Raw genomic sequence first — 27,819 nt, 5'->3', positions numbered from 1 at the left:
AGCACGAATATAGTACCTGCCCCCTGAGGTCTTTGGAAAGGATTCCAGTCAGTCCCAAGATGCATGTTTAATTAGAACCCTGCACCTCAGACCACAGTCATGATCATTATTACCTTAATAGGTCTCCTACATGGAAAAACTGAGCTCCTGGGTCTATTGCCTCTTGCTCTGTCCTGGAGATGGAAGTTGTTTAAGAACGCTTTTTCTGTTGGTTACATCCGTGGGATTCATGAGTGTAAGCCCCAGTGGCCACCAGAGTCAGGTGATACAGAAGTGTCCCCTAGAAGCAGTCACAAAAATTAGGGAGCCAGACAGAGGTTTGAGCTCCTTTCTGGGCGATACCAATTATTACAGTCTCATGGGACCACAAACTCCCCTGGCCTCCAGAGCCAGGAGATCAAGAGGCATCCCCTGGGCAGCAGCTGCACAAATCAGGGCACCTGATTTCATGCTCCCTTGCATGAAATACGGGTGCTTTGGAGCATGGCAAAGGGAGAACGTGAAGATCGTGCTTTCCAGTCTCCATCCCTGGATAGTGTTCTGCAAGCTCCTAGATATGTGTGTTCAGTCAGATGCCCCTCAGACCAATGCTTCAACATAAGCAGGTGTCCCTTCTTCACTTTGAGTCTGGGTATGGTCTGCTGCTCTGAGCTGGGCCCTGGGGCAGGTGCACACAAGTCTGAGCACACAAGCCCTTTAAGAGGTGTTTCTCAGATCATTTCAGTCTTGTGAGTCTCAGGGCATGCGTCCCATTGATTTTCAAAGTTAGATATTTGGTGGCTCATCTCTTAGGTGCAGGTTTTAAAAGTTAGAGTGTCTACGGGCACCTGGGTGGCTTAGTCGGTTGAGCGTCTGACTTTGGCTCAGGTCATGGTCTCACAGTGCATGAGTTTGAGCCCCACATCGGGCTTGCTGCTGCCAGCACGGAGCCCACTTTGGATCCTCTGGTTCCCCCCTCTCTCTCTGCGCCTCCCCCCACCTCTCTCTCTCTCCCCGCCCCCCCCCCCACACACTTAAAAGTAAATAAATATTTAAAAAAAAAAAGGTTGAAGTGTCCAATAGGGGGTTTAAGCCCTTTGCTCCTCAGGGAGAAGCTCTTGGGTTTTGAGTTCCTTCCTGGTCGTGGGTCTTCTTGCAGATTGTGTTCCAGCCTCTCCTACCTGCTCTGAGGTGGGTTTCTTCTAATTAGGCTGATGTGTAGTTATTACTCAACCAGCCTTTAAGGTTTTTAAGAGGAAATATTTCCATATGCAGCTTTAGGCTCTGTGGGAGTAAGTGAATTCAGGATCTACCTATGTCACCATCTTGAACCAGAACCTTAAACTAAACAATGTATATTCTTTTCCTGATTGTATAAATAATATGTTCCCGTTTTGGAAGTGCATGAAGGCACAAAAATATAAACAAACAATTAAAATCCTTTTCCCAAAGACAACCACGGTAATACTTTAGCTTGTTTTTTGATCCATAGTTATATATTTGAATTTATCATTATTTCTTTAATTAATCAAAGTAATACATGAATATGACTATATATGTGTATATATATACATATACATATATATATATATAGTTTTATTTTTTATTCGCATATTTTTAATTTGCATTCAGGTTTATCAGGGATATTGGCCAGTAATTCTCCTTTTTTAGTGGGGTCCTTGTTGGGTTTTAGAATCAAGGTAATGCTGGCTTCATAGAATGAGTTTGGAAGTTTTCCTTCCATTGCCGTTTTTTGGAACACTTTGAGGAGAATAGGTATTACCTCTTCTTTAAATGGCTGATAGAATTCCCCTGGGAAGCCATCTGGCCCAGGACTCTTATTTGTTGGGAGATTTTTGATAACTGATTCGATTTCTTTCTTTTTTTTTTTTAATTTTTTAAATGTTTATTTATTTTTGACAGAGAGAAAGAGAGACAGAGCATGAGCAGGGGAGGGGCAGAGAAAGAGGGAGACACAGAATCCGAAGCAGGCTCCAGGCTCTGAGCTGTCAGCACAGAGCCCGATGTGGGGCTCAAACCCACAAACTGTGAGATCATGACCTGAACCAAAGTCGGATGCTCAACCGACTGAGCCACCCAGGCTCCCCAATAACTGATTCTATTTCTTTGCTGGTTATGGGCCTGTTCAAATTTTCTATTTCTTCCTGTTTGAATTTTGGTAGGGTGTGACTGTCTAGGAATTTGTCTACTTCTTCCAGATTGTCCAGTTTGTTGACATATAATTTTTCAGAGTATTCTCTTATAACTGTATTTCTGTGTTGTTGGTTGTGATCTCTCCCCTTTTGTTTGTGATTTTATCTATCTGAGTCTGCTTTTTGAGAAGTCTAGCTAGGAATTTATCAATTTTGTTTATTGTTTCAAGAAATCAGCTCTTAGTTTCATTGATCTGTTCTACTGATTTTGTTTGTTTGTTTTTTTTTTGGATTCTATATTATTCATTTCTGCTCTAATATTTATTATTTCCCCTCTTCTGCTGCCTTTGGGCTTTATTTGCTGCTCATTTTCTGGATTCTTTAGGTGTAAGGTTAGGTTGTGTATTTGGGACCTTTCTTGATTTTTGAGATAGGCCTGAATTGCAATGTATTTTTCTCTTAGGGCTACCTTTGCTGCATCCCAAAGGGATTGAGCTGTCTTGTTTTAATTTTCATTTGCTTCCAGGTATTTTTTAATTTCCAATTTAATTTCCTGGTTAACCCATTCATTCTTTAGTGGGCTGTTCTTTAACCTCCATGTATTTGAGGGCTTTCCAATTTTTTTATGGTCAATTTCAAGTTTCATGGTGTTGTGATCTGAAAATATGCATGGTATGATCTCAGTATTTTTGTACCTGTTGAGGGCTGATTTGGTGATCCAATATGTGATCTGTTCTGGAGAATGTTCCATGTGTACTTGAGAAGAATGTGTATTCTGCTGCTTTAGGATGAAATGTTCTGGATATATCTGTTAAGTCCACCTGTTCCAGTGTGTCATTGAGAGCTGTTGTTTACTTGTTGATTTTGTGCTTAGATTATCTGTCCTTTGTTGTAAGTGGAGTATTTTTTTTTTAATTTTTAACATTTATTTATTTTTGAGACAGAGAGAGACAGATCATGAACGGGGGAGGGTCAGAGAGAGAGGAAGACACAGAATCTGAAACAGCCTCCAGGCTCTGAGCCATCAGCACAGAGCCTGACACAGGGCTTGAACTCACGCACCGCGAGATCATGACCTGAGCCAAAGTCGGACGCTTAACCGACTGAGCCACCCAGGCGCCCTGTAAGTGGAGTATTAAAGTCTCCTATAATTATGGTATTATTATCAATAAATTTGCTTATGTTTGTGATTTATATATTTGGGTATATCAAATTGGGGGCATAAATATTTACAATTGTTAGCTCTTCTTGATGGATAGACCTCTTAAATATGATGTAATGCCCTTCTTCATCTCTTGTTACAATCTTTGTTTTAAAATCAATTTGTCTGATATAAGTATGGCTACTCTGGCTTTCTTTTGATGTCCAGTAGCATGATAGATGGCTCTCCATCCCCTCACTTTCAATCTACAGGTGTCTTCAGATCTAAAATGAGTCTCTTGTAGGCAGCATATAGATGGATCTTATTTTTTTTATCCATTCTGATAACCTGTGTCTTTTGATTGGGGCATTTAGTCCATTTACATTCAGAGTGATTATTGAAAGATATGAATTTAGTACCATTGTGTTATCTGTAGATTTCATGTTTGTGATAATGTCCTCTGGTCCTTTGTAGTCTTTGCTGCTTTGTGTTCACAGAGTCCCCTTAGGATTTCTTGCAGGGTTGGTTTAATGGTCACGAACTCTTTTAGTTTTAATATGTCTGGGAAAGTCTTTCTCCTATTCTGAATGACAACCTCACTTGCTTCCTATTGAGCACATTGAATATTTCCTGCCACCCCGTTATGGCCTGCCACGTTACAGTGGACAGGTGTGCCACTAAACTTATGTATCTATGTGTGTAGGTTAAGGACCATTTGTCCCTAGTTGCTTTCAGAATTCTCTCTTTATCTTTGTAGTTTACAAGTTTCACTATGATATATCATGGTGTTGACCTTTTTTTTTTTTTTTAATTTTTAAAGTTTATTTATTTTGAGAGAGAGCACAGGTGGGGTAGGGGCAGAGAGACAGGGAAGAGAGAAAATCCTAAGCACGCTCCTTGCTGTCAGCACAGAGCCTGATGCAAGGCTCAAACTCATGAACCATGAGATCATGACCTGACCCAAGATCAAGATCAGACACTCAACTGACTGAGCCACCCAGGTGCCACGGTATTGACCTATTATTGTTGATTTTGAAGGCAGTTCTCTGTATCTCTTGGACTTAGATGCCTATTTCCACCCCCACCCCCACCCCCCTCCCCCCCCCTCCCCCCAGATTAGGGAAGGTCTCAGCTATAATTTGTCCAAGAAACCTTCTGCCCCTTTTTCTCACTCTTTTCTTCTGGGACTACTATGATATGGATGTTGTTTTGTTTCATGGAATCACTTAATTCTCTAATTCTCCCTCATGATCTAGTACTATCCTTTCCCTCTTTTTCAGCTTCATTATTCCCATAATTTTATCTTCTATTTGACCTACCCTCTCCTCTGCTTCTTTAATCCTCACTGTCACTGTATCTAGTTTATTTTGCATCTCAGACACAGCATTTTTAAATTCATCCCGACTAGTCCTTAGGTCTTTGATCTCTGCAACAAGGGTTTCTCTGGTGTCTTATATGCTTTTTTCAAGCCAAGCTATTAGTCTTATGAATGTTGTTCTAAATTCTTGTTCAAATATATTATTTATATCTCTTGTTCTTTTGAGCAAGTCTCTGTCTGTGATTTCTTCTTTGCCTTTCTTTTGGGGAGAATTCCTCCATCTTGTCATTTCGACTAAGTTTCTATCTTTTGGGTGTTTTAAAAGCTTGTTATGTGACCTGCACTCTCAAGTACTACTATATTAAAAAGGAGTCATACACTGTCCAGGGCCCGGCACTCCAGGAAGTGTTTTTGGTGTATGTTGGCTGTACTCTGTTGTTGTGTTTTGGCTGCTCTATCCCACTGGTGAGTCCTCTGCAGAGCTCCTCTTAGCTTGCAGTGGGCAGTGTTTGGACCTTGAACTAGGTGTGTTTTGACTTGTTTGTCGGAGTAACCCTGGAAAAAAAAGAGGGTGGGGGAAGCCTGATCCCGTAAAAAGAGAAAAAGGATAGGTGAGAAAGGAAAACCAAACAGAGAATCAAAAAACTATAAGGCTCATTACAACAAAAGAGAGAGGAAAAGAAAGAAGAAAAAAAGCAGAAGAAAAGAGAAAAGATGGAAAAAGAATAGAATAAAAAAGCCTGGCCAAAAAGTACATATATGTACATATAAGAAGAAATGACAAAAAACAAGTCAGACACAATGAGCCTGATTCCAAAAGAAAAAAATAAAAAGAGGGAGGAAAGAAAGAGAAAAGAAAAAAAAAATGTCTGTTGGTGCCTGGAGGTGGTGGCTGTGCTGGTCTGGAGGAGAGGCTGGCTGCCTTGGGTCAGACTCAGTCTTGCTCCGTTAGATTAGCAGTTGCCAGGCACCGAGGGGCGGGGTAGGTGTAAGTGGTCCCACCTTCACTGGGGACCACTGTGCTGCTCTCGGAAGTTCCACCCTGTTGGTGTGTGTGTGTGGGGAAGAGGCATCACCCCAATTTCTCCTCCCCAATCGGGGTTCTCAACCCATGCTGTTCAGGCAGCCCTCAGAATAGTGAGGGTGGTCAGCTTGCCCTGCACCACAGGTCTCCTGAGCCTTCCCCTTGGCGCTCAGCTGGGATTCAAAACCCTATGTCTTAAAGGACCCAGCCCTTTGTGGATCTATTCCCCTCCTCCAGACTGGAGCCTCTCCCCTTTGCTGAGGAAAGGCCTTTGGCTAGCACCTGGAGGGTCTTCTTCCCAAAGTACTCTGGGAAGGGGACTGTTCTTTCCCAGTGCACCCCAGAGACCACGACACCACACCATGCTCTCGGGGGCTGGCTCCCTCCTGCCCAGGAATATGCACCAACGCTCCGCTCTGGAGAAAGGCACGCACTTCCAAAACCTCTGAGTTTCAGCTCCAAAGGCTGTTCGCAAAAATGCACTGGGATGCTCAGTACTTCAGCTTCCCCAGTCCATGGTCCTGAGCGGTTTTCCTCTTGTGCTAACCCTATGCCACACTTTCACAACCCCTCTGTCTTTCTCTGCCTTTTGTCTCTCCACACAAAGGGTTCCCTCGTCTCCACAGCTCTGTTCTTTTATCTCCCCCAGTTCACGTGCATGCACCTAAATCCCTCCAAGCTGTCTCCTTCCAACTGTGGACATCCTTCTGCCTCCCTGCAGGTTGATCCCTTGGGTTTTCTCAGTGTTCTGACCCCAATACAGCTGTGTTTGAGGGACCAGGAAAATCCAGGTCCCCCTACTTCTCTGCCATCTTAACTCCTCCAAGCTCTTGAGTGTCTACTCTCGAATCGTTTTAACATGCTCTTTTGTGACCTTTCTGTGAGCTTAAAATTCCCCAATATTTAAAAATATAGTTGCTTTGACTTTAATAAAAAGAAGCATAGTCCTAAATATTTAAGCAATACAAATAAATGCAAAGTAGAATGTGAAAAGTATCATCACTATCACTCAGAAGTAATGTTTGGTAACACTGAGAATCATATCTAAGCACCTCTTGATGGACAGGGGAACAGATGAATGGAACATAGTGTATAGAAGAAAGATAGAAGTAGTTTTATAAACTTGCATCATGAAAGGCATTATAAGCAGTTTTTCTTGAATTTAATAGAAGAAATTGCAGTAAACTTTTTAAGGAATAATTAACAAGCGTAATTATATGTATTTAAACTATACAACATGACGATTTGGTATATATATGTATAGTAGAATGATTGCAAGATCAATATAATTAACATATTTATCACCTGACACAGTTAATTCTTTTTTTGCTCTACCCTCCGCCCCTTTCAAGTGTACATTATTGTATTATTAACTATAGTCACCACCATGCTGCAAATCAGATCTGCAGAACTTTTTCTTCTCATAACTGAAAATTTGTGCCCTTTGACTTTCCCTCTCCCTAGTCCCTGGCAACCACCATTCTTTTCTGTTTTTATGAAATCAGTCAAGCACTGTGTTAAATGTTTTATGTGTGTGATCTTATTTATCTTTGTAATAACCCTAGAGTTAGGTCATTCATTCATTCTTTCATTCCTCACTCAATTAATAAATATTTATTTATATCTATTATATACCAGGCACTTTTCTAGGTGTTGGGGGATCAGTCAAAAGAAACAGACATGTATCAATGAATGGTTTAATAAAACAGGCAAGAATCTATGCCCTCCTGGAGCTTACGTTTTACAAGCAAAATACGTGGCTTACTAGATAATGGATAAATGTTGCTGAGAAAAATAAAACAAGGAAGGGGATGTAAGGAGCTGGTGATGGAGGAGGGATGTTCACAATTTTAGATAGTGTGCAAAGGAAGATACCGCTGAGAAAATGACCTCTGAGTCCACGTTTAAAGGGAGAGCAAGAGGAAGAGTAACCCAGGCAGAAGAAAAGGCAAGAGTAAAAGCCTACAAGAAGAAGCTTTCTGGTCTTCTGAAAACAAGGAAGGCAGTCTGGCTAGAGGGAGAGTGCAAGGAGATACAGTCATGGAGACAAAGGCTGGGTCTGATCTTGCAGGCAACTATAAGGACTTTCTTGTTGCTTCTGAGACAGAAGGCATTGAGGTCTTTGATCAGAGGAGGGACATGATTGGACTTACATATTAACAAAATCACTCTATTTTATTGATTGGAGCAGAAATACGGGCAGGGTGGTCTGTTATTAGCTAATTAGTCTCCCCATTTGGCAGGTGAGGAGAATGAGACTTGAACTTGACCCAAATCATAAACCCTTTTTTATTATCTTTTAAAAGTTTTTTTTACTAATGTTTATTATTTATTTTTGAGACAGAGACAGAGCGCCAGTGGAGAAGGGTTAGAGAGAAAAGGAGACACAGAATCTGAAGCAGGCTCCAGGCTCCCAGCTGTCAGCACAGAGCCCCATGCGGGGCCCGAACCAATGAACTGTGAGATCATGACCTGAGCTTAAGTCGGATGCTTAACCGACTGAGCCCACCAGGTGCCCCTATCTTTTTTTAAAGAGCTTTTTTTTTTACGGTCATTTATTTATTTTAAGACAGACAGAGACAGTGTGAGCAGGGGAGGGGCAGAGAGAGGGAGAAAGAGAATCCCATTCTGTGCTGATAGCACAGAGCCTGACATGGAGCTGGAACTCATGAAACCCTGAGACCATGACTTGAGCTGAAACCAAGAGTCGGACGCTTGACCGTCTGAGCCACCCAGGCGCCCAGGTCCTAAACTCTTAACACAAGCAGACCAGCAGCATCAACATCACCTGGGACCTAGAAATGCAGACTCTCAGGCCCCTCCCCAGACCAGCTGAATCTGTATTTTAGGAGGAGCCTCAAGTGATTCACTTGTACATTAAAGCTTGAAAAGCCTTGGTCTCAAACTCTAAGAGATATTGTTGTTGAAACTCATTGATCAGGAAAGAATATCATTGAAATGGTGTTCTAAGGAATTGTTATTTGGTAGCAAACAAACAGAGAAGAGAGAGGGATACCAAACAGGAGGAAATTACAATAACCCAGAAGTTTAGGGCCGAATGGCTGAAGTAAGACAATAACAGTAGGAAGGAAAACTCATTTTTAAGACAGAATGGAGGCAAGAGGTTTTTTTTTTTATCCTATAATTTTATTTTTTTTATATATATATTTTTTATTTTTATTTATTTTTTAAATTTACATTCAAGCTAGTTAGCGTATAGTTCAACAATGATTTCAGGAGTAGATTCCTTAATGCCCCTTACCCATGTAGCCTATCCCCCCTCCCAGAACCCCTCCAGTAACCCTCAATTTGTTCTCCATATTTAAGTCTCTTACGTTTTGTCCCCCTCCCTGTTTTTATATGATTTTTGCTTCCCTTCCCTTACATTCATCTGTTTTGTATCTTAAAGTCCTCATATGAGTGAAGTCATATGATATTTGTCTTTTTCTGACTGACTGATTTCGCTTAGCATAATACCCTCCAGTTCCATCCACGTAGTGGCAAATGGCAAGATTTCATACTTTTTGTTTGCCAAGTAATACTCCGTTGTATGTATATGTGTGTGTGTGTATATATATATATATGTATGTATATATATATGTATATGTATATATATGTATATATATGTATATATATGTATATATACGTATATATATACATATATACATACACACATATATATGTATATGTATATATATGTATATATATGTATATATATATGTATATATATATGTATATATATATATATATACATATATACATACACACACACACACCACATCTTCTTTATCCATTCATCCATCGATGGACATTTGGGCTCTTTCCATACTTTGGCTATTGTCGATAGTGCTTCTATAAACGTGGGGGTGCATGTGTCCCTTCAAAACAGCACACCCGTGTCCCTTGGATAAATACCTAGTAGTGCAATTGCTGGGTCGTAGAGGAGTTCTATTTTTAGTTTTTTAAGGAACCTCCATACTGTTTTCCAGAGTGGCTGCACCAGTTTGCATTCCCACCAGCAGTGCAAAAGAGATCCTCTTTCTCTGCATCCTCGCCAACATCTCTTGTTGCCTGAGTTGTTAATATTAGCCATGCTGACAGGTGTGAGGTGGTATCTCATGGTGGTTTTGATTTGTATCTCCCTGATGATGAGTGACGTTGAGCATTTTTTCATGTGTCGGTTGGCCATTTGGATGTCTCCTTTGCAGAAGTGTCTATTCATGTCTTTTGCCCATTTCTTCACTTGATTATTTGTTTTTTGGGTGTTGAGTTTGTTAAGTTCTTTATAGATTTTGGACACTATTTATACATACCTTTATCTGAGATGTCGTTTGCAAATATCTTCTCCCATTCTGTTGGTTGCCTATTAGTTTTGCTGATCGTTTCCTTTGCTGTGCAGAAACATTTTATTTTGATGAAGTCCTAATAGTTCATTTTTGCTTTTGTTTCCTTTGCCTCCAGAGACCTGTTGAGTAAGATGCTGCTGCGACCAAGGTCCTAGAGTTTTTTGCCTGCTTTTTCCTCGAGGATTTTGATGGCTTCCTGTCTTATGTTTAGGCCTTTCATCCATTTTGAGTTTATTTTTGTGTATGGTGTAAGAAAGTGGTCCAGGTTCATTTTTCTGCATGTCGCCGTTCAGTTTTCCCAGTACCACTTGCTGAAGAGACTGTCTTTATTCCATTAGATATTCTTTCCTTTATTCCATTAGATATTCTTTCCTTCAAAGATTAGTTGGCCATATGTTTGTGAGTCCATTTCTGGGTTCTCTATTCTGTTCCATTGATCTGAGTGTCTGTTCTTGTGCCAGTACCATACTGTCTTTATGATTACAGCTTTGTAATACAGCTTGAAGTCGGGGATTGTGATGCCTCCTGCTTTGGTGTTCTTTTTCAAGATTGCTTTGACTATTTGGGGTCTTTTCTGGTTCCATACAAATTTTAGGATTGTTTGTTCTAGCTCTGTGAAGAATGCTGGTGTTATTTTGATAGGAATTGCATTGAATATGTAGATTGCTTTGGATAATATTGGCACTTTAACAATATTTGTTCTTCCTTTTCAAGAGCATGGAATATTTTTCCATGTTTTTTTGGTGTCTTCTTCAATTTCTTTCGTAAGCTTTCTATAGTTTTCAGTGTATAGATTTTTCACCTCTTTGGTTAGATTTATTCCTAGGTATTTTATGGTTTTTGGTGCAACTGTAAATGGGATCGATTCCTTCATTTCTCTTTCTGTCGCTTCATTGTTGGTGTATAGGAATGCAACCGATTTCTGTGCATTGATTTTATATCCTGCCACTTTGCTGAATTCATGGATCATTTCTAGCAGTTTTTTGGTGGACTCTTTTGAGTTTTCCATATAGAGTATCATGTCATCTGTGAAGAGTGAAAGTTTGACCTTCTCCTGGCCAATTTGGATGGGAGACAAGAGTTTTTTAATGAAGGAAAAAGCCTATAAAACTTAGGCAACGATTACATATACTGGTGAGTGGGAAGGGACCATGAGACAGAGAGTTAGGTAAAATGTGACACTGAAGTTTCACACCTTGGTAAGAGAATAATTGGATCATTACCGGAAAAAGAGAGTGAGAACAGGGATTGTGAGGATGAGGTCAAAGCAAGTTTCAACTTAGTGGACAGAACTTGGTGGTGGCTGCAAATGTTCTGTAGGTTGTCCGGAATGTCTGGATGGGGAAAACTTGTAGCTGACATACTAGTTTTGGAGTCATTTGCCTGGAGGTGCCCACTGAAGCAGTGGGAGTGATTGAGATTTGGGGGGAGAAGACAGAAAGAAGACTGTGGCCACATATCTAGAACCAGCACCCCTTTTAGAAAGGGTAGGAAGGGTAGGAAGCAGAAAAAGGGCAGTCTCAGAGGGGTGAAGAGAGTGTAACATCTCTAAAACCAAGGGCAGGGAGAGAGGCCCATGGAGGTTAGGAGAAATGAAACAAGATGGATCTTAGCAAAAGTCAAATCGAACTATTGGTGTATTTCAAAGAATGATTTTACAGGAATGAAAGCCAGAGGCTTAGAGAGAGGGTGGGTGGTCAGGACCTTAGAGATGCCCCAACCACCAGAAAGGCAGACAAGATAACCACAACAGGTAATTATCTGACAGCACACCCTTATTGACAACTGCACAGTTAAATATGCATGATTCATACTAGCTTTTTTTTTTTTTTTTGTAACCCATCAACATATTATATAGATACATGCATGGTTCTAGGATTTGCAAAGCTCAAAGTGAAAGTCAAACTTCAGACAAGTTATATTTCTGTATGGTCTTTTTGAAAAACCTGATCAGAATTTTTTGTCACATTTTGCTAACTAGCACACACTTTTACTATGGCTCTTATTTTATTGTTTTAATTGCTGCTCATTTAGTGGAAAAGATCTGTTGTTGTTTGTTGTTTGTTTGCTTGTTTGTTTTAGCTCATCTTTGCTCCTTTATCAAGAGTGACTCCTTTGTTATGGAGCACTAATGGCTCCAGAAACAACCAGCCCTGTGTAAATGACCATCAGGTGACCAAGAACTTTAGCCTCATCAGCCCAAATGTCACTCAGTGATGCCAAGTCAAAAGAATGCTCCAAGAGCTGCCTTTGCAGTAAAAATTGCTCATGTATCACTCATGTGATGCATTCTATCAGAATCATAGTCATAACAGATTTTATTTACTCGAAGTAAACATTTGACAGTGTTCTATTCACTGGCTTCTCAAAGACTAAATATGCCAAAATATATCTTCCTCTCAAAAAGAACTTCCTTTAAAAAAGAAAATGTGGTTGAAAATATGAAAAAAGCATGAATATTAAAGTGTTTACAACTTCCACATTTTTCTAAGAAGCAGAAAACTGATTATTGTTGTCTATCTAGCTTCTTGCAGTGGTGATGAGTCTAGACTGGCCCACCTTATGCTTACACTTGAGGGAATGTGTGTGTATGCAGTTGAATCAGGTGTGGACTCTGGAGGATAAGAGACCAGGTAGGCAGCAAGTGTAGTATTTCTTCAGAAATGAAGAAAGAAAGGTTGACACTAAATGAGAATAAACAGAAGTTAAAGATAAAAATATTGTAATGAAAATTAGAGAGCTCCAGGATACTTCTTTCCAAGTTGCACTACTTTGCATTTAAGAAGATTTGGTCTGTTAAATGTCAATAATTATAGTGTCTATCTTATAGTGTTGTTGTGAGAAATAAATGGAGAAAATGAATACAGAGCAAACACATGGTGTTTTTTTTTTTAATTTTTTTTTTCAACGTTTTTTATTTATTTTTGGGATAGAGAGAGACAGAGCATGAACGGGGGAGGGGCAGAGAGAGAGGGAGACACAGAATCGGAAACAGGCTCCAGGCTCTGAGCCATCCGCCCAGAACCTGATGCGGGGCTCGAACTCACGGACCGCGAGATCGTGACCTGGCTGAAGTCGGATGCTTAACCGACTGCACCACCCAGGCGCCCCCAAACACATGGTGTTTAATAGGTGCTTGAGAAATGATGGTGGTTAAGCTGCTCACACATGCTCTCTCCTCCAAAGCATTTGTTTGGGAGGGATTGTATTTGCTTTCTTTCCAGTGGAAGGAATTTGGGGTAGGGTGGAGGTTGGTAAACCTATGGAGTCTTTCTAGAAAGGGAGGGAGGCTGTGGGAGAAGGAATGGTTCCTGCCCTCCAGATGCCCAGTTACCACAGAGATCTGTGGGTTGCCCAGCTGTTGCAGTGGTATATGGGGCATGTGTGTTCTTCCCGTGTAAGACATTCCCTGCCTGAGTTCAGTTGACAGCCCTGGGCCTTCATTCCCTAACCTGGTATCTTGCCTTCCCTATTTCTTTCTTTCTTTCTTTCTTTCTTTCTTTCTTTCTTTCTTTCTTTCTTTCTTTCTTTCTTTCTTTCTTTCTTTTGTGTTATTTATTTATTTTTATTTTATTATTTTTTTAAATTTACATCCAAATTAGTTAGCATGTAGTGCAACGATGATTTCAGGAGTAGATTCTTTAATGCCCTTTACCCATTTAGCCCATCCCTCCCCTCCCATATGCCTTCCAGTAACCCTCTGTTTGTTTTCCATATTTATGAGTCTCTTCTGTTTTGTCCCCCTCCCTGTTTTTATATTATTTTTTGTTTCCCTTCCCTCATGTTCATCTGTTTTGTCTCTTAAAGTCCTCATATGAGTGAAGTCATATGATATTGTTCTTTCTCTGACTGACTAATTTCACTGAGCATAATACCCTCCACTTCCATCCACGTAAGTGCAAATGGCAAGATTTCATTCTTTTTGAATGCCGAGTAATACTCCATTATATATATACATACCACATCTTCTTTATCCATTCATCCATCAATGGACATTTGGGCTCTTTCCCTACTTTGGCTATTGTTAATAGTGCTGCTATAAACATGGGGGTGCATGTGCCCCTTTGAAACAGCACACCTGTATCCCGTGGATAAATGCCTAGTCGTGCAATTGCTAGGTCATAGGGTAGTTCTATCTTTAGTTTTTTGAGGAACCTCTATACTGTTTTTCAGAGTGGCTGCACCAGCTTGCATTCCCATTGCCTTCCCTATTTCTTTGGATCCTAGATGGGATTCCTTCTCTCTGCCCAATGCCAGATATGCAGAGTTCATTTCCTTGGGACTGCTCTGCAACCCAGCACCAACTCCTGGGTCTGGGTAAGGATGAAATCATCTCAGGCCAGACTCAGGTAGCATCCCCTCATAAGCATGCATGATGCTTATGGCTGGTATTAGGGTTATTGCAGCTATTACAAATTAAAGAATGAAAAGAGAAATTTGTTCTGACCACATAAAAGTAACATTGGTTTCAGGCACTTGCGTTTTCTTATCATTTGTGTCTAATTACCTTACAACACCATGTATATATATGGCTGTCATTAACTGATCTGACTCACTTGAGCCTGCACTATGGTCGTCTGTCCATTTGTGTTTATTACTCTAAAATAATAGTAACCTTGTAATATTTGTAATAAAAAAGAGGTAGTGATATTGTATGTCCCTCAAAACAGTTAATATTGGTTTCTGCCATATTATGGAGATAGTATAATCCTTTCCTGAAAAATCTCACTCCAACTCTATAGAGTCTACTTCACAAGCCCACCCCTGGAGACTACATTTCTTTCCTTTTTTTTTTTTTTTTTTTTTTTTGAGACTTTGTATTTTTAATACTCTTCTGGGGTGGTGGTTCTTGCCCTTTTCTGTGTGTGTCATTGACACATTAAGGATCTCATGGACCCTTCCAGCCTTTTCCCTAGAAAAATGCACATAATCATAAATTTCACATACAATTTAGGGTTCAGAGAGCTCTTGATTCTCTTAAAATCTAGGTTAAGAAACTCAGTTCTGGAAGATTTGTATTTTTTTTTTTCTTTTTCGGCAAATGAGTATTCAGTGCTTACTATGTGCCGGGCACTGTTAACAATGACAAACAAGGAAGGTGACTTAAAGCTTGTGCGTGTGACTGTGTGTGTGTGTGTGTGTGTGTGTGTGTGTGTGTGTGTGTGTGTATGCTTGGCATTTTTCTCCAACTTCTCAGCCATTTGTTGTAGCTCAACAAAAGGAAATGAGGGTGTAATAATAAGGACTTTAAAATGCTCATCATTTTAGGCATGCAAAGAATATGTGAAATTCACTTAGAGCACTTGCTAAATTTCAGAGACAAAGCAATGCATGGATGCAGAGGGAGAAACTCCTTGAATTTATTTGGAATGGTTTTACAGCATTGAAACTGTTCACACTTGCTTTCTTTGGTGGCAGGATGGGACAGGTGGCAAAGGTGGGTGGGATGGGGTGGCGTGGTGATGCAACTGAGTTCCTAAAAAGAGCTTGGCAATTCGTAGAAAATACCTCCGGAAGGGTGATAAGAACTCTGAGTCATCAATCTGCTTCTAAGTCAGCAATCTAAGGGCTATGAGGAAAATGAAGTTTATAGCATAATAAACACAACGGACAGCTAGCTCTCAAGCTCTCTCTTCAGCACTGTATTTAAGACCCAGTCTGGGCTTTCCTCAACCCCTTGACAGGAAATGCCTCATCTACTTTGCCCGGTTGGTGGAGCGCAATTCCACTAAAAGAAACGTGGTTGCAGATATATCAGGCTCCTGTTCACAAGATAAGGCACAGTTTACCTAAATAAATCTCTGCCATTTCTTTCTCATATCTGGGTGAGATTTTTTTCCCCCTGCTTCTTCTAGAAGCATTTATGAAGGACTGATCACATACTAGTTGGTCTTTATAACAACCATCTAAAAAAAGAGTAATCCTTTGATTACTTTCTAGTGCCTCCAACGTATGCACACATATTGATTAGTTCTTTCTCGTTTTTCCAAGCCCCCGGTTTCCAGAAAAGTGAGAAATGGCAGTTCAAAAGGGGCACTGAAGTTTTTAGACTCAAGCATGGTTGGGGAAGAAAACAAGGCAGAGGGAACCCAGAGACCCTCCTAATGCTTCCTATAAAACTTTGGAATTTTAAGAAAAAGGATCTAAATAATAATCCATCTTTGGAGGTGGGGCACCAAAATGAAAAATAAAAATCAACCCTTTCTCTACCTCCATGAAAATAACCACTCACAAAGTTGGCAGCGGTTCTAAATGCATTTTCATGTTATATAACTTCACGCTAACGTTGAAGTCAGCGCACGGACTGCCAGCGCAGGAGGACGGTGTATTCAGGCCACAAAAGCCCAGGATTGATAAGGTCGCCTCAGTCGATTTCCTGCAGCTGGGGAGCTGAAGCAGATGACGACAGGAGTGTTAATCATTTCCCGACCGGCAATCTTAGTCACAAGTTCCTGCTAAAAGTGAAATCACCCCCTCTGGTTTAAAAACAGCTCAACACTTTTTACTCCATTCACACCGCAATTTCTCCCTTCCAGGTTAAGCACATGGAAATTTGTGCAGCCGTTCCTTTTACGGCACTGTTTCCATTAGTTGCTCCCACGAGCTGGAGTTTATCTGATTGTGCGGTAGATGGAAACTTCAGGATAAAATTCAATGGCCGAAGGCTGAGTGAAGTTTACCCTGGCTGTGGTTATGAAGAGGGTAAGTGAATGAACCTCTTTGTTGCTCTTGTGTTTATTTTCTTCTTTGCTAGATTTTATACACCATAAAATGCAAAAGGCGTACTCTTCCAATTACAGTTAACCATTCAGATTTGCTTGATGATTGTTTTTAAGTGATCACGGGCCAAAACCAAGAAATTAAAACACACAATTAAGCATGCATGCCAAACAAAATTGCTTCAGTTGCTTCTTGAAAAAAATATTTTTATTAATTAAACAGCTTGTTTGGTTAATTGAACTGTTACTGAAATGTCTTTCTACGTTGATGGAATGTTCGTGGGACTGTTCAGTAAAAATAGATTTCTTCAAGGCCCAGAACAGTCCTGGGCACATGGAAGATTTGGTGGAAAGAGCTAATGATGATTTCTCCCCACCCGCTTTTTTTATTCTGTCTGCACTTACATTAATGGGTTTTAGAAGGTATTTTCCAATCACTTGTATAAAATCTTATGTACACGATACATCAGTGATGAATTAAAAAGGAGGTAGAAGATAGGGTTAGTACTTGAAAAATAATTTAATTCACATCTTTGCCTCTATGATTCAAGCTGTTCCGTTTCTGAGAACATTAGTGAACATTTTTCTGAGTGTTCCAAAAATTGTTGGGATAACACACATGTCTATAGCATTGCTTATCATTGTGAAAACCTGAGAGCAGCCAAATGTTCATGAATAGGATAGTGGTGAAATCACTGGAATAGGACAGAACCCATGAAAAAGAATGAAAAAATCTGTATTTATTAACATGAAACCAGTCCAATTCATATTGCTAAGTTAATAAAAAAAAAAGCAAGTTTCTAAAAAATAGTAAGTAAGTACAGGATATTTTCATTTTTTGTGTGTGCAAATAAATACCAGTATCTACATTTACAAATCTGTAGTGATATTCACCAAACTGTTTACACTGGCTACTTTTGGGGAGCTGAATGCAAAAGTTTTCTTTCTACTCCGTAGTCATTAGAAGGTAAGTGGTGGGGATATTGTTTTATTTACTCCTAAAACCTTAGTGTATATAATTGTTTCTGGTACATAATAGGCATGCAATAAATAGTGTTGAATGAATGAATGAATGAATGAAGAGATTTCTATAATATTTAAATTATTTAATGTTTATTTTTGAGAGAGAGAGAGACAGAGCATGAGCAGGGGAGGGGCAGAGAGAGAGGGAGACACAGAATCTGAAGCAGGCTCCAGGCTCGGAGCTGTCAGCACAGAGCCCATCATGGAGCCTGACATGGGGCTCCAGGTCACAAACCGCGAGATTGTGACCTAAGCCAAAGTTGGCCGCTTAACCGACTGAGCCACCCAGGTGTCCGTAAATCATTTAAAACTGGCATGGTTAATTTACAAGCAAATAAGATTCACAAAATACCTTAATTTTTAAGTATAAAAAGTGATTTAGAACAACATTCAAAGTCTCTGATACTCTTCTTTCCTACTTCTTGCAATACTTTCCTTCCTTTTCCTAGCTAATTTTGGTTCAAAGGAAAATGAAAATGTTGTGGTCCCTGTGCTCACTTAAGATTTTCTGCCTACATTTCTTACTTTGGGTTTGATGTCTGCACTCAGGAGTCTGTGCACCTCACATCCCAGAGTGCTGCTTATCTTCTTATGCACGTGCCATCTTTCCAATTTGATTATAAACCCTGGAGATACGGACTCTGTCTTATGATCTTTTCTGTCCTCAATACTTAGCACAGGGCCTCACTGATAGTAGGGGGATGGTTTTGTTGCTGGATATTCTTTCCAGAAACGTGTGCAGTTCTTAATGATGGAGGGCTACTGTAACCCTTCCTTGTAAGCCAAGCATTGTATACAATAGGCACCCAGTGCATGTTTGTTGAATGAATGACCAGGCTTGATCCTGGCACATAATCTCTGTAGATAAACAGATGATTAGATCTTGTTCTGAGGGAGATGGGAGGAGACAATCTGTTCGGGATTCTTTTGGTTGCCGATAATACACCACCTGACTAAACTGGCGGGAGTGGAAGAGAAAGGGAATTTATTGGCTTCCCATGGCAGTTTAAGAGTGCACCTGGCTTAGACTTAGCTAGACACTTAGAAATAGTTAGACACTCTTGCTCAAAATGACATCTCTGTCTCTGTCTTGTTCTGTTCTCAGACTTTATCTTTGAGATTGTAAAATAGCCACCCAAATCTATACGAACACATTCTTTCAGATCCAGTCCAGCAGAAAAGATGTCTTCGCTTCAGCAGTCCTACCTAGAAAACTAAGTCATGACAGTCAGAGTCAACCAGCACTAACCATAGCCAGGAGAGTTCATGTCCCGCTTTCATGAGCTTCAGGAGTTTCCAGGGCTAAGGGTAAAGCCTCAAGCAGACCAGGTGGACTGAGGGTGGGGGAGAAGTGGAGCCCCAAATAAAAATCAAGGCTGTTGCCATAGGAAAGGGGATTGGCTGTCTGGTAGTTAAATAGCGAAGGTCAAAGACAAAGGAAGATGATTATATATCATTTTCTTTTCTGCTCTCCCTAAATGAATATATACAAATACGAGTAAGTAACAGATGCAAGAACCAGTCAACTCTAGCTCTGCAAAAATGTGCAGTTATTAACTGTTTAAGGGAGGCAGATGGAAAGATAGAGGGAGGAGCTCTCTGAATTGATTAAAGCCAGAATCTGAGTGCAGAGCAATGACTCTCAGATTGGTTCCATATTGAAATTATCCAGGGATGATTCTGATGCCCATGCCACTCTTTTAAAAAAAAATTTTTTTTTTCAATGTTTATTTATTTTTGGGACAGAGAGAGACAGAGCATGAACGGGGGAGGGGCAGAGAGAGAGGGAGACACAGAATCGGAAACAGGCTCCAGGCTCTGAGCCATCAGCCCAGAGCCTGACGTGGGGCTCGAACTCACGGACCACGAGATCGTGACCTGGCTGAAGTCGGACGCTTAACCGACTGCGCCACCCAGGCGCCCCTGCCCATGCCACTCTTTATAACAGTTATATCTACAGTCAGGGCCCAGGCATCAGTACTTTTAGGCTCCCAACTAAACTGTGTTATAGCCAAGTTTGAGAAACAGTGATCAAGAGAGATATCAGGGAGGATTTAGAGGAGTTTTAGAAGTACCTGAAAGTGTGCCTTGAATGTAGTAGATCCTCAATAGCTAATCTGATTATGGGATTTACAGGAGGAAAAAAGAACATGACCAAGCACAGAGGGTGGGGTGGGGGGGTGGGTGGGATTTGTGAACTGGCTACCGTGTGTTAGGCATCACAATCAGTTCTCAATATACATTTCTCACTTGATCTTCATAGTCAGGATTAAAAGAGTATATTTATAGTGAGGAAACAGAGGTTCAAAAAGATAAAACTTACCAAAAGGCCAACCATAGAGTAAAATAGGTCTGTTTGGCTCCAAATTGCACATTCTTTCATAACACTACAATTGCAAATGTCTGATGGGTGTTTAAAGGTAAACTCAGGGGGCACATGGGTGGCTCAGTTGGTTAAGCATCCGACTCTTGGTTTTGGCTCAGGTTGTGATCTCATGGTTTGTGAGTTTGAGCCCCACATCAGGCTTTGTGCTGACAGTGCAGAGCCTACTTGGGATTCTCTCTCCCCTCTCTCTCTGTCCATACCCCACTTGTGCACTCTCTTTTTCTCTCTCAAAAATAAGTAAACTGTAAAAAAAAAAAAAAATGTAAGCTGAGATGTTGGATGTAACAACTAAATTAATATATGGAACAGGCATGAAGGCAGTTGTGAAAAATCAACAGAGGTGACATTTCTGTATCATGGTTTGGCAGACTAGGGCCCATGGGCCAAATCCAGCCTACAGCTGCCTTTATAAACTTCTTATTGGGACGCAGCCACACTCACTGTTTACGTAGAGTCTACGTCTGCTTTTGTGCTCTGATAGCAGAGCTGAGCAGTTGTGACAGATACCATATGGCTTATAGAGCCTAATGTATTTACTACCTAGCACTTGGCAGGAGAAGTCCGCTGACCTGTGATCTAGAGTTTACATTTGTATGTGATCAGCAGTTCTGAGGAGGGGTGAGATTGCCATTATCGATTCAGAACTGATAATTCTTATTGCCGTATGAGCAGGGTTCTCCAAGCATCTACCCATTCATTCAATCGGTTAACGTTTATTGAGCATTGACAAAGTGCCAGACACCCTGAACTCGTAGTCTAAGAGGCAGTTGGCATACAGTGTAACAAATTCTACAGTGAAAAATAGGATACTGAGATATGATAACTTTTCTCTCTGCCTCTTAGGCTACATGAGAGCAGGTTTTAGTTCTGTTTTAGCTTATCACTCAGCTTCTAGCAGAGTGCCCGGCAGGCAGGATGGGATCGGTAAGCGTCTGTTGAATGAACTAAGGAATCAGTTAATATGGTAGAAGCAACCATGGGATGCCAGGAGAACACACATAACCCAATATCTGATAGGATGAGGTCAGGTTACGAAGCTGAAGAAGTGGGAGAAGTGAAAGGGGGGTGGGGGCAGCAAAGAAAGCACGTTTGTAGGAGTTCAGTGGACCTGCCGTGGAGACCCACCACAAGGTCTGCCTCCCCGGGACTGGACAGAAATAGCACTGTGAGCCTCAGCAGGATTTGGTAGGAGGCTGGATATAGTAAATAAAAAGGAAAACTCTATCCAATGCCTGACTCAAATATCTCCAGAAGCTTCCTGATGCCCACGGGATAAGATCAAGATTTCTTGGCAAGAAAGTCCTTCAAGTCCTCTACAACTTGTTCTCTGCTGATTCACTTGTATTACCCTTACTTTCTTACCTCAGTTCCCGGTGTCTAGTTGGATGTTTGCTGACTTGGCTTCATTCAGTCTTAACTCCATGCCTTGTAAAAAAGATATGCTCCCCACTCAGGATGTCCTCTCCTTTCTCTCTAATCTATACCACTCATCCTATAAGATCCAACACAACTATGACCTTTCAGGCAGATTTTTCCCCCCACCTTGAGCCTCATTGATGTCTCATCTCTGGATTCCATCACATATTCACATCCATCTCTCACTTTTCAGACACTAAACCAGTGCTGCCTTGGGCTGGTTTAAGCCATTTCATGGGCTAGTGCTTTGCGTCCATTAGAATGTGGGTTCCCAGATGGGGCACCTGGGTGGCTCAGTCGGTTAAACATCCGACTTCAGCTCAGGTCATGATCTCATGGTTCATGGGTTCAAGCCCCACATCGGGCTCTGTGCTGACAGCTCGGAGCCTGTTGCCTGCTTCAGATTCTATGTGTGTATGTGTCTCTCTCTCTGCTCCTTCCGCTTTCACACTCTCTCTCTCTCTTTCTCAAAATAAACATTAAAAAATTTAAAAAAAAATGAATGTGGGTTCCCAGAAAGACAGAGCATGAGAGGTTTCCTTCATATCCTCTTAGTACCCAGAATAATACATTTACTTAATATTTGAATTGACACTTGAATACCTGAATGAGTGAGATGAATAAAAATTATGAGGTTGGAAATGTTGCCAAAAAGGGAAGTCAGAACACAGAGTAAAGAGAAGAGAAAATAATTGGAAGAGATGCTAATAGGATAGGAAAATAATTAGTACTTTGTAATTAGAAGGGTTCTCAAAAAGTGTAAGTTTTGAGCGAAAAATACTTGAGTTCATTTAAAAATTTTATTAGTAGAAATTCAGATGTGGAGAAATGAGTTCATTGACGTCTCAGTTTAGGGCACTTGCTCACTGATCTGTGTGAGATACTGCTCTTGTTTTCATGTATTCACTTGTTTATTTACTTATGCATATATTCCTAATTATTCTCATTGCCCATGGCCATTCCCCTTCACAACCACAGCAGTGGTTCTAATGTGGTTAATGTGTGTCCTCTTCTTGTGTCTGTTTTTGAAAAATGTGTATTTTCTTCGTTTTTTAGGATGTATTGAAAACATTTATATATGAGGCGATGTGTTATGAATCTCAACCTGTATCTTACCTTCTTTACAAAGCATTAAGGTGTTTAAGATATCTACATATTGCAATGGTATAGATGTATTGTTTCTGATTGCTACACAATGCTTCATGAAGTAAATTTAGCACATTTCACCGATTTACACCTCCAGTGATGGAAACTAACACCACCTCCAAACCCCTCTCACTACAAGTTATGATGAACACGCTTGCATTGTTCCCTCCTATACCTAGTATGGGAATTTATTTGGGATAAATCTCCAGGAATGCCATTGCTGGATCACAGGGTATACATCTATTTAATTTGACTCAGGAGTACCAGGTTCCACTGCAGAATGGTTTTATGCACACGTTCCCTCCCTGCCCCATAAAGCATTGCACTATGTTTCTATAAACTACAACCCTACTAATACTTAGTGTTACCCAGCTTTCTAATTTTTGTAGTCTAACAATTAAAAATTGATATTTCATTGCTGTTTTAGTTAGTGTAACTTTATGAAGGAGTTTCAAATTTTTGCTTGATGCTTCTGTTTGGGTTTTTTCCCTATGAATTGCCTGTTTGTAAAAATTTTTCCATTTATTTCTAAGGGAATTCTTGTCGTTATGGTTGTTGTTGTTAATTTACAATTGGGTGCTTATTAAGTCATTTTTTTCAACCAAGAAAATTGACTTATGTTGTAGCGTTGAATCACTTTGCTGAATACCTCTTACTTTAGTATTACTAAACATTATTTCTGATTTTGAGAGGATAGAGTAGTGGCTGTTTAGTTTTTAGATCCTCCCAAATCCCCACATATAAAATATGTGGCAGGGCGCCTGGGTGGCGCAGTCGGTTGAGCGTCCGACTTCAGCCAGGTCACAATCTCGCGGTCTGTGAGTTCGAGCCCCGCGTCGGGCTCTGGGCTGATGGCTCAGAGCCTGGAGCCTGCTTCCATTCTGTGTCTCCCCCTCTCTCTGCCCCTCCCCCGTTCATGCTCTGTCTCTCTCTGTCTCAAAAATAAATAAAACGTTAAAAAAAAAAAAAAAGAAAACCTAAAAACCCTTGAACAGCATTTGCAACAAAACTCAGTAGACTTCAGTCTCTATTCCAGCATGTAAGGGGATTAGAAGTTGCCACTCCCAATGCCACAATAAGAACAAAGCCGAACAGAGTTAACCGCTATTCTTTGAAGAAATGTCACTAGAAACTTCTGAAGTGCAAAGAGAGAAAAAGAATGAAAAAGAAACAGATATCCAGTTCTCTGGGACAGGTACAAAACATGTGACATATATGTAATGGCAGTACCAGAAGGAGAAGAGGGAAGGGGGGCAGGACACAGAAATATTTGAAGCAGTAATGACTGGGAATTTCCTCAAATTCATGACAAATACCAAACCACAGATTCAGGAACTCAGAGAACACCAAGCAGAATAAATACCAAATTGAATACAAGTTAGCACTAGGAAACCCCAAATACAACCAGGTGGAGAGAATCGCCAACAACCACAGACTGTGTATATTATCATCATCTATGTATCTGTGTGGGAGATAGCAGAGGCAATGGGGTGGCAGGTGGACTACGCACAGGTGAAACCCAAAGGAGCCAACAGACATTCACTGAAAAGTGTGGTGGGTTAATCTGAGAACAGCAACTAAAACCAAGAGGGACTTGGCCTACACTAGTGAGAGACGGTGAGTGGCCTTGTGGTAAGGTCTGGCATAGTCCACCCCTGTGAACTCTTGAAATGGACCCTCTACAGTTTCTTTCCAGATGGGTCCAAATAGGGGGAAAACTATTGGGAGTGAAATCAAAATTGAGCAAACAGAGAAACCAGAGGAAGAGGAAAGATAAAAGATAAAAGAGGAAGATCCAGATAAAAGTGGAAGATGGGAGGAGAGACTCGCTGTGATCTATTTGAAAAACAAAACAAAACAAAAACAAGATGGGAGGAGAGCCAGGAAATCTCAGAAAGGACTCACTGTATTTCTGCGCATGACACATAAGAGAGCGAGCTCTGTGGAGACTTAAAAACTATCCCAACTTCTCCTCCTTCTAAAATCTCAGGAAAATTAACTTACATAAAATGAGCAACAGCAAAGTATTGAGTTCAAGTGCCACACAAAATTGCAATAAGAAATAAAGAGAATAAGGGTCAGAATAACATCCCTAGACAATGAAAGCATATCAGAAAATATGAGTAAAAAAATAGATAAGAAGTGGGTGGCTCAGTCAGTTAAGTGTCTTGATTTTGGCTCAGGTCATGATCTCAGGGTTTCATAAGTTCGAGCCTTGCATGGGCTTTGTGCTGACAGCATGGAGCCTGCTTGGGGTTCTCTCTCTTTCTCTGCCCCTTCCCCACAAGTACTTTGTCTCTCTCAAAATAAACAAATAAACTATTTTAAAAAACATAAACACCGTAACTATTTCAAAACAGACTAATAGACAATGAGGAAATAACACAAGCATGAAAGAGCAATATAAATCAGAAATAGAAAAATTCAGAAACGAGGTGGCAGGACTCAAAAAAGAATTAGAATAAAATAATAAAAACTTGTAATGACTAAAGTAGAAGATATAAGAGAGTATATAAACACAGCAAATAATGTTTTAATAAAAATAGAAGAATAGGAGAAAAAATAGAAAAAGGAAAAGGGAGAAAACAGAATCTGAGGGCTAAAAAAAGCAAACATTGAGGATAGACAGAGATGACTTGCCACATGGTTCATAGGAGTTCCTGAAGAAGAAACCCTAAGTAAGAGAACAGAACAAATATTAAACAGTATAATTTTTATTTTTTTTATTTTTATTTTTATTTATTTATTTAAAAAAAATTTTTTTTTCAACGTTTATTTATTTTTGGGACAGAGAGAGACAGAGCACGAACGGGGGAGGGGCAGAGGGAGAGGGAGACACAGAATTGGAAGCAGGCTCCAGGCTCTGAGCGGTCAGCACAGAGCCCGATGCGGGGCTCGAACTCACAGACCGCGAGATCGTGACCTGGCTGAAGTCGGACGCCTAACCAACTGCGCCACCCAGGCGCCCCATAAAAAGTATAATTTTTAAAACATTTCCTGAAACTAAAAAAAAAAAAAAATTGAAGTATGTATTGAAAGGGCACATTGAGTATCTGAGAACACTGATCTAGAATAGCTATGTCCAGTATTATTCTGGTAAAATTGCTGAACTTAAAAGGAAAACAAAAACAAAAACCCAAAAACCCTTTGGTCATCTAGAAAAAAAAAAAAACCCATGTGATGTATAAGAGAAAGAAAATCATACTATCTTCAGACATTTTGACAGCAATAATCTGTGCCAGAAAAAAATGCAGTAACATTTTTTCAGATACTCGGTGAAAGCACCTGTGAGCTGAGGCTTTTCTATCCAACAAAACTGGCCTTCAAGTATGAAGCAACATGCAAAGACTTAGAGAATATTGTCTTTATGAGCTTTACCTGAGTACTACTAAAGAGCAGCTTAACCATAATGATGTGAGACATCACCATGAGTACTGGTGGTGGCATTAAATGTACTGTGTGGTTATCTGTAGATCTAACAATAAATGAGCATTAAAAAGAGAGAGTGTAGTATGTAATGGCTACGTGATCTGAGAATGTAGACATAGTACAACTATTTAAAAGGGGAAGAATTACAATAGCATGTGTAAAATTTTCTTTTCAGAAATAATGATTGGTTGTAGATTAGAATTGTTTTCCTGATGGGGTGCCTGGGTGGCTCAGTCAGTTAAGTGGCTCAGGTCATGATCTCATGGTCTGTGAGTTTGAGCCCTGCACTGGGCTCTGTGCTGACAGCTCAGAGCCAGGAGCCTGCTTTGGATTCTATGTTTTCTTCTCTCTCTGCCCCTCTCCCACTCAAGCTCGCTTGCTCGCTCTCTCTCTCTCTCTCTCTCTCTCTCTCTGGATCTCAAAAATAAATAAACATTAAAAAAAAAAGAATTGTTTTCCTAAGACTGCTGTGTTTATGTGGGATAAAGCAATGAAAAATTAATGGATATTTAATTTTATTGCCTCTGTCCTTGAGAACCAGGATTCTTCGTGTAGTTCAAAAGAATACAGATTTAATGTAAAGAAATTAAATAAAACATGTTTCACCTGAATTTGAATTATAATTTCAATATGAACTCATAAGATATTTTATTTCTCTACTGAAAAATTCTAGAAATAATGACCAAAAAGCTCCTGTGGCACCCCAGACCGTGGTCTTCCTCAAGACCATTCCCAGTGAAATAAACCAGGACTTCTTAGAGAAATAGGTGATTCTAATTTTGGAGCTATCAAAGACTATTAGAATGGTCTCAAATAACTCGAGAGATAATTTGAAGAGGCCCTCACTGACCAGAGATGGGACAAATTGAGTTTCAATAATGATAAGAATTGCAGTGGATTGCAAATGAGTTATCTGGTGCTGTGTAACAAGTTGTCCCGAAGTTTTGCTTGAAGCCAGACCCGTCACATCACAGTTTCTGAGAGTCAGTAGTCCAAGAGCGGCTTATCTAGTTGTTCAGAGTCACAAATGAGATTGCAGTTGGGCTTGCATTGCAGATATGTTTGCTTGCATCTGGGCAGAGAAGATCCACATCAGAAATTACTCACGTGACTCTTGGCAGGATGCTCACGTTCTTCACCATGTAGGCCTCTCCATGGGGCCGCTTACAGTCTGACTTCCCTGTGTGCACAGAGACAGTGAGGACAGTCCAGCTAATGAAATGAAATGATAGGGTTGGAATATGAACCATGTTACAACCCCCAACAAATTAACGAATTTAGGCACCAGGCATGAAGCACTGCTGACAATGAAGAACAAAAATCAGACGTATGTGGAAAGAACACACCACCGCCTGCATCCTGCCAAAGGGACTGAGCCTGAGTCTGCTCAGGCCTCTGGATTCAACTGTCAGTTTGCAGGGAAAGCGATAGGAGGAGCATGTTGAACTATTCCGGGAGTGTGCAGTCAGCACCATCCAGACCAGGGGAAATCTCTGTAGGCCAAACGGCCTGTGTTGTTCAATAGGAAAAGTGTAAGGAAAGAAAGGAATGGAGGAAGAACATGTATATGAAAGGTAACATAAAAAACAAAACAAAAAAAAATGAGCAAGACTATAGCAGCTAGGAATGCATTCTTGGTTGTTAAATTATAAAGAAATGCGGGGCGCCTGGGGGGCTCAGTCAGTTGAGCATCGACTCTTGATTTTGGCACAGATTGTGATCCCAGGATCGTGGGATCA

The 27,819-nt window shown here is 40.4% G+C and overlaps 1 protein-coding gene across 6 annotated transcripts in view; it reads left to right on the top strand.

The window, feature by feature from the left end:
* Positions 1-27,819, top strand: part of TRPM6 (transient receptor potential cation channel subfamily M member 6) — a 204,504-nt gene that overhangs the window by 13,847 nt on the left and 162,838 nt on the right. For 5 of the 6 annotated variants that reach the window (XM_045042481.1, XM_045042483.1, XM_045042484.1 and 2 more), the window contains one exon: positions 16,498-16,663. Coding sequence is in view for 1 of the 6 variants with exons in the window: in XM_045042483.1 (XP_044898418.1) it covers positions 16,655-16,663 (9 nt within the window). In the remaining 5 variants the exon portion in view is untranslated. Of the gene's footprint in view, positions 1-15,364; positions 16,664-27,819 lie in introns of those variants that run through there. The other variant, XM_045042482.1, reaches the window with a different exon arrangement.

Source organism: Felis catus, chromosome D4, assembly GCF_018350175.1.
Source record: "Felis catus isolate Fca126 chromosome D4, F.catus_Fca126_mat1.0, whole genome shotgun sequence".
Classification (NCBI taxonomy): Eukaryota; Metazoa; Chordata; class Mammalia; order Carnivora; family Felidae; genus Felis; species Felis catus.
This window is presented reverse-complemented; position numbering and strand designations above follow the sequence as displayed.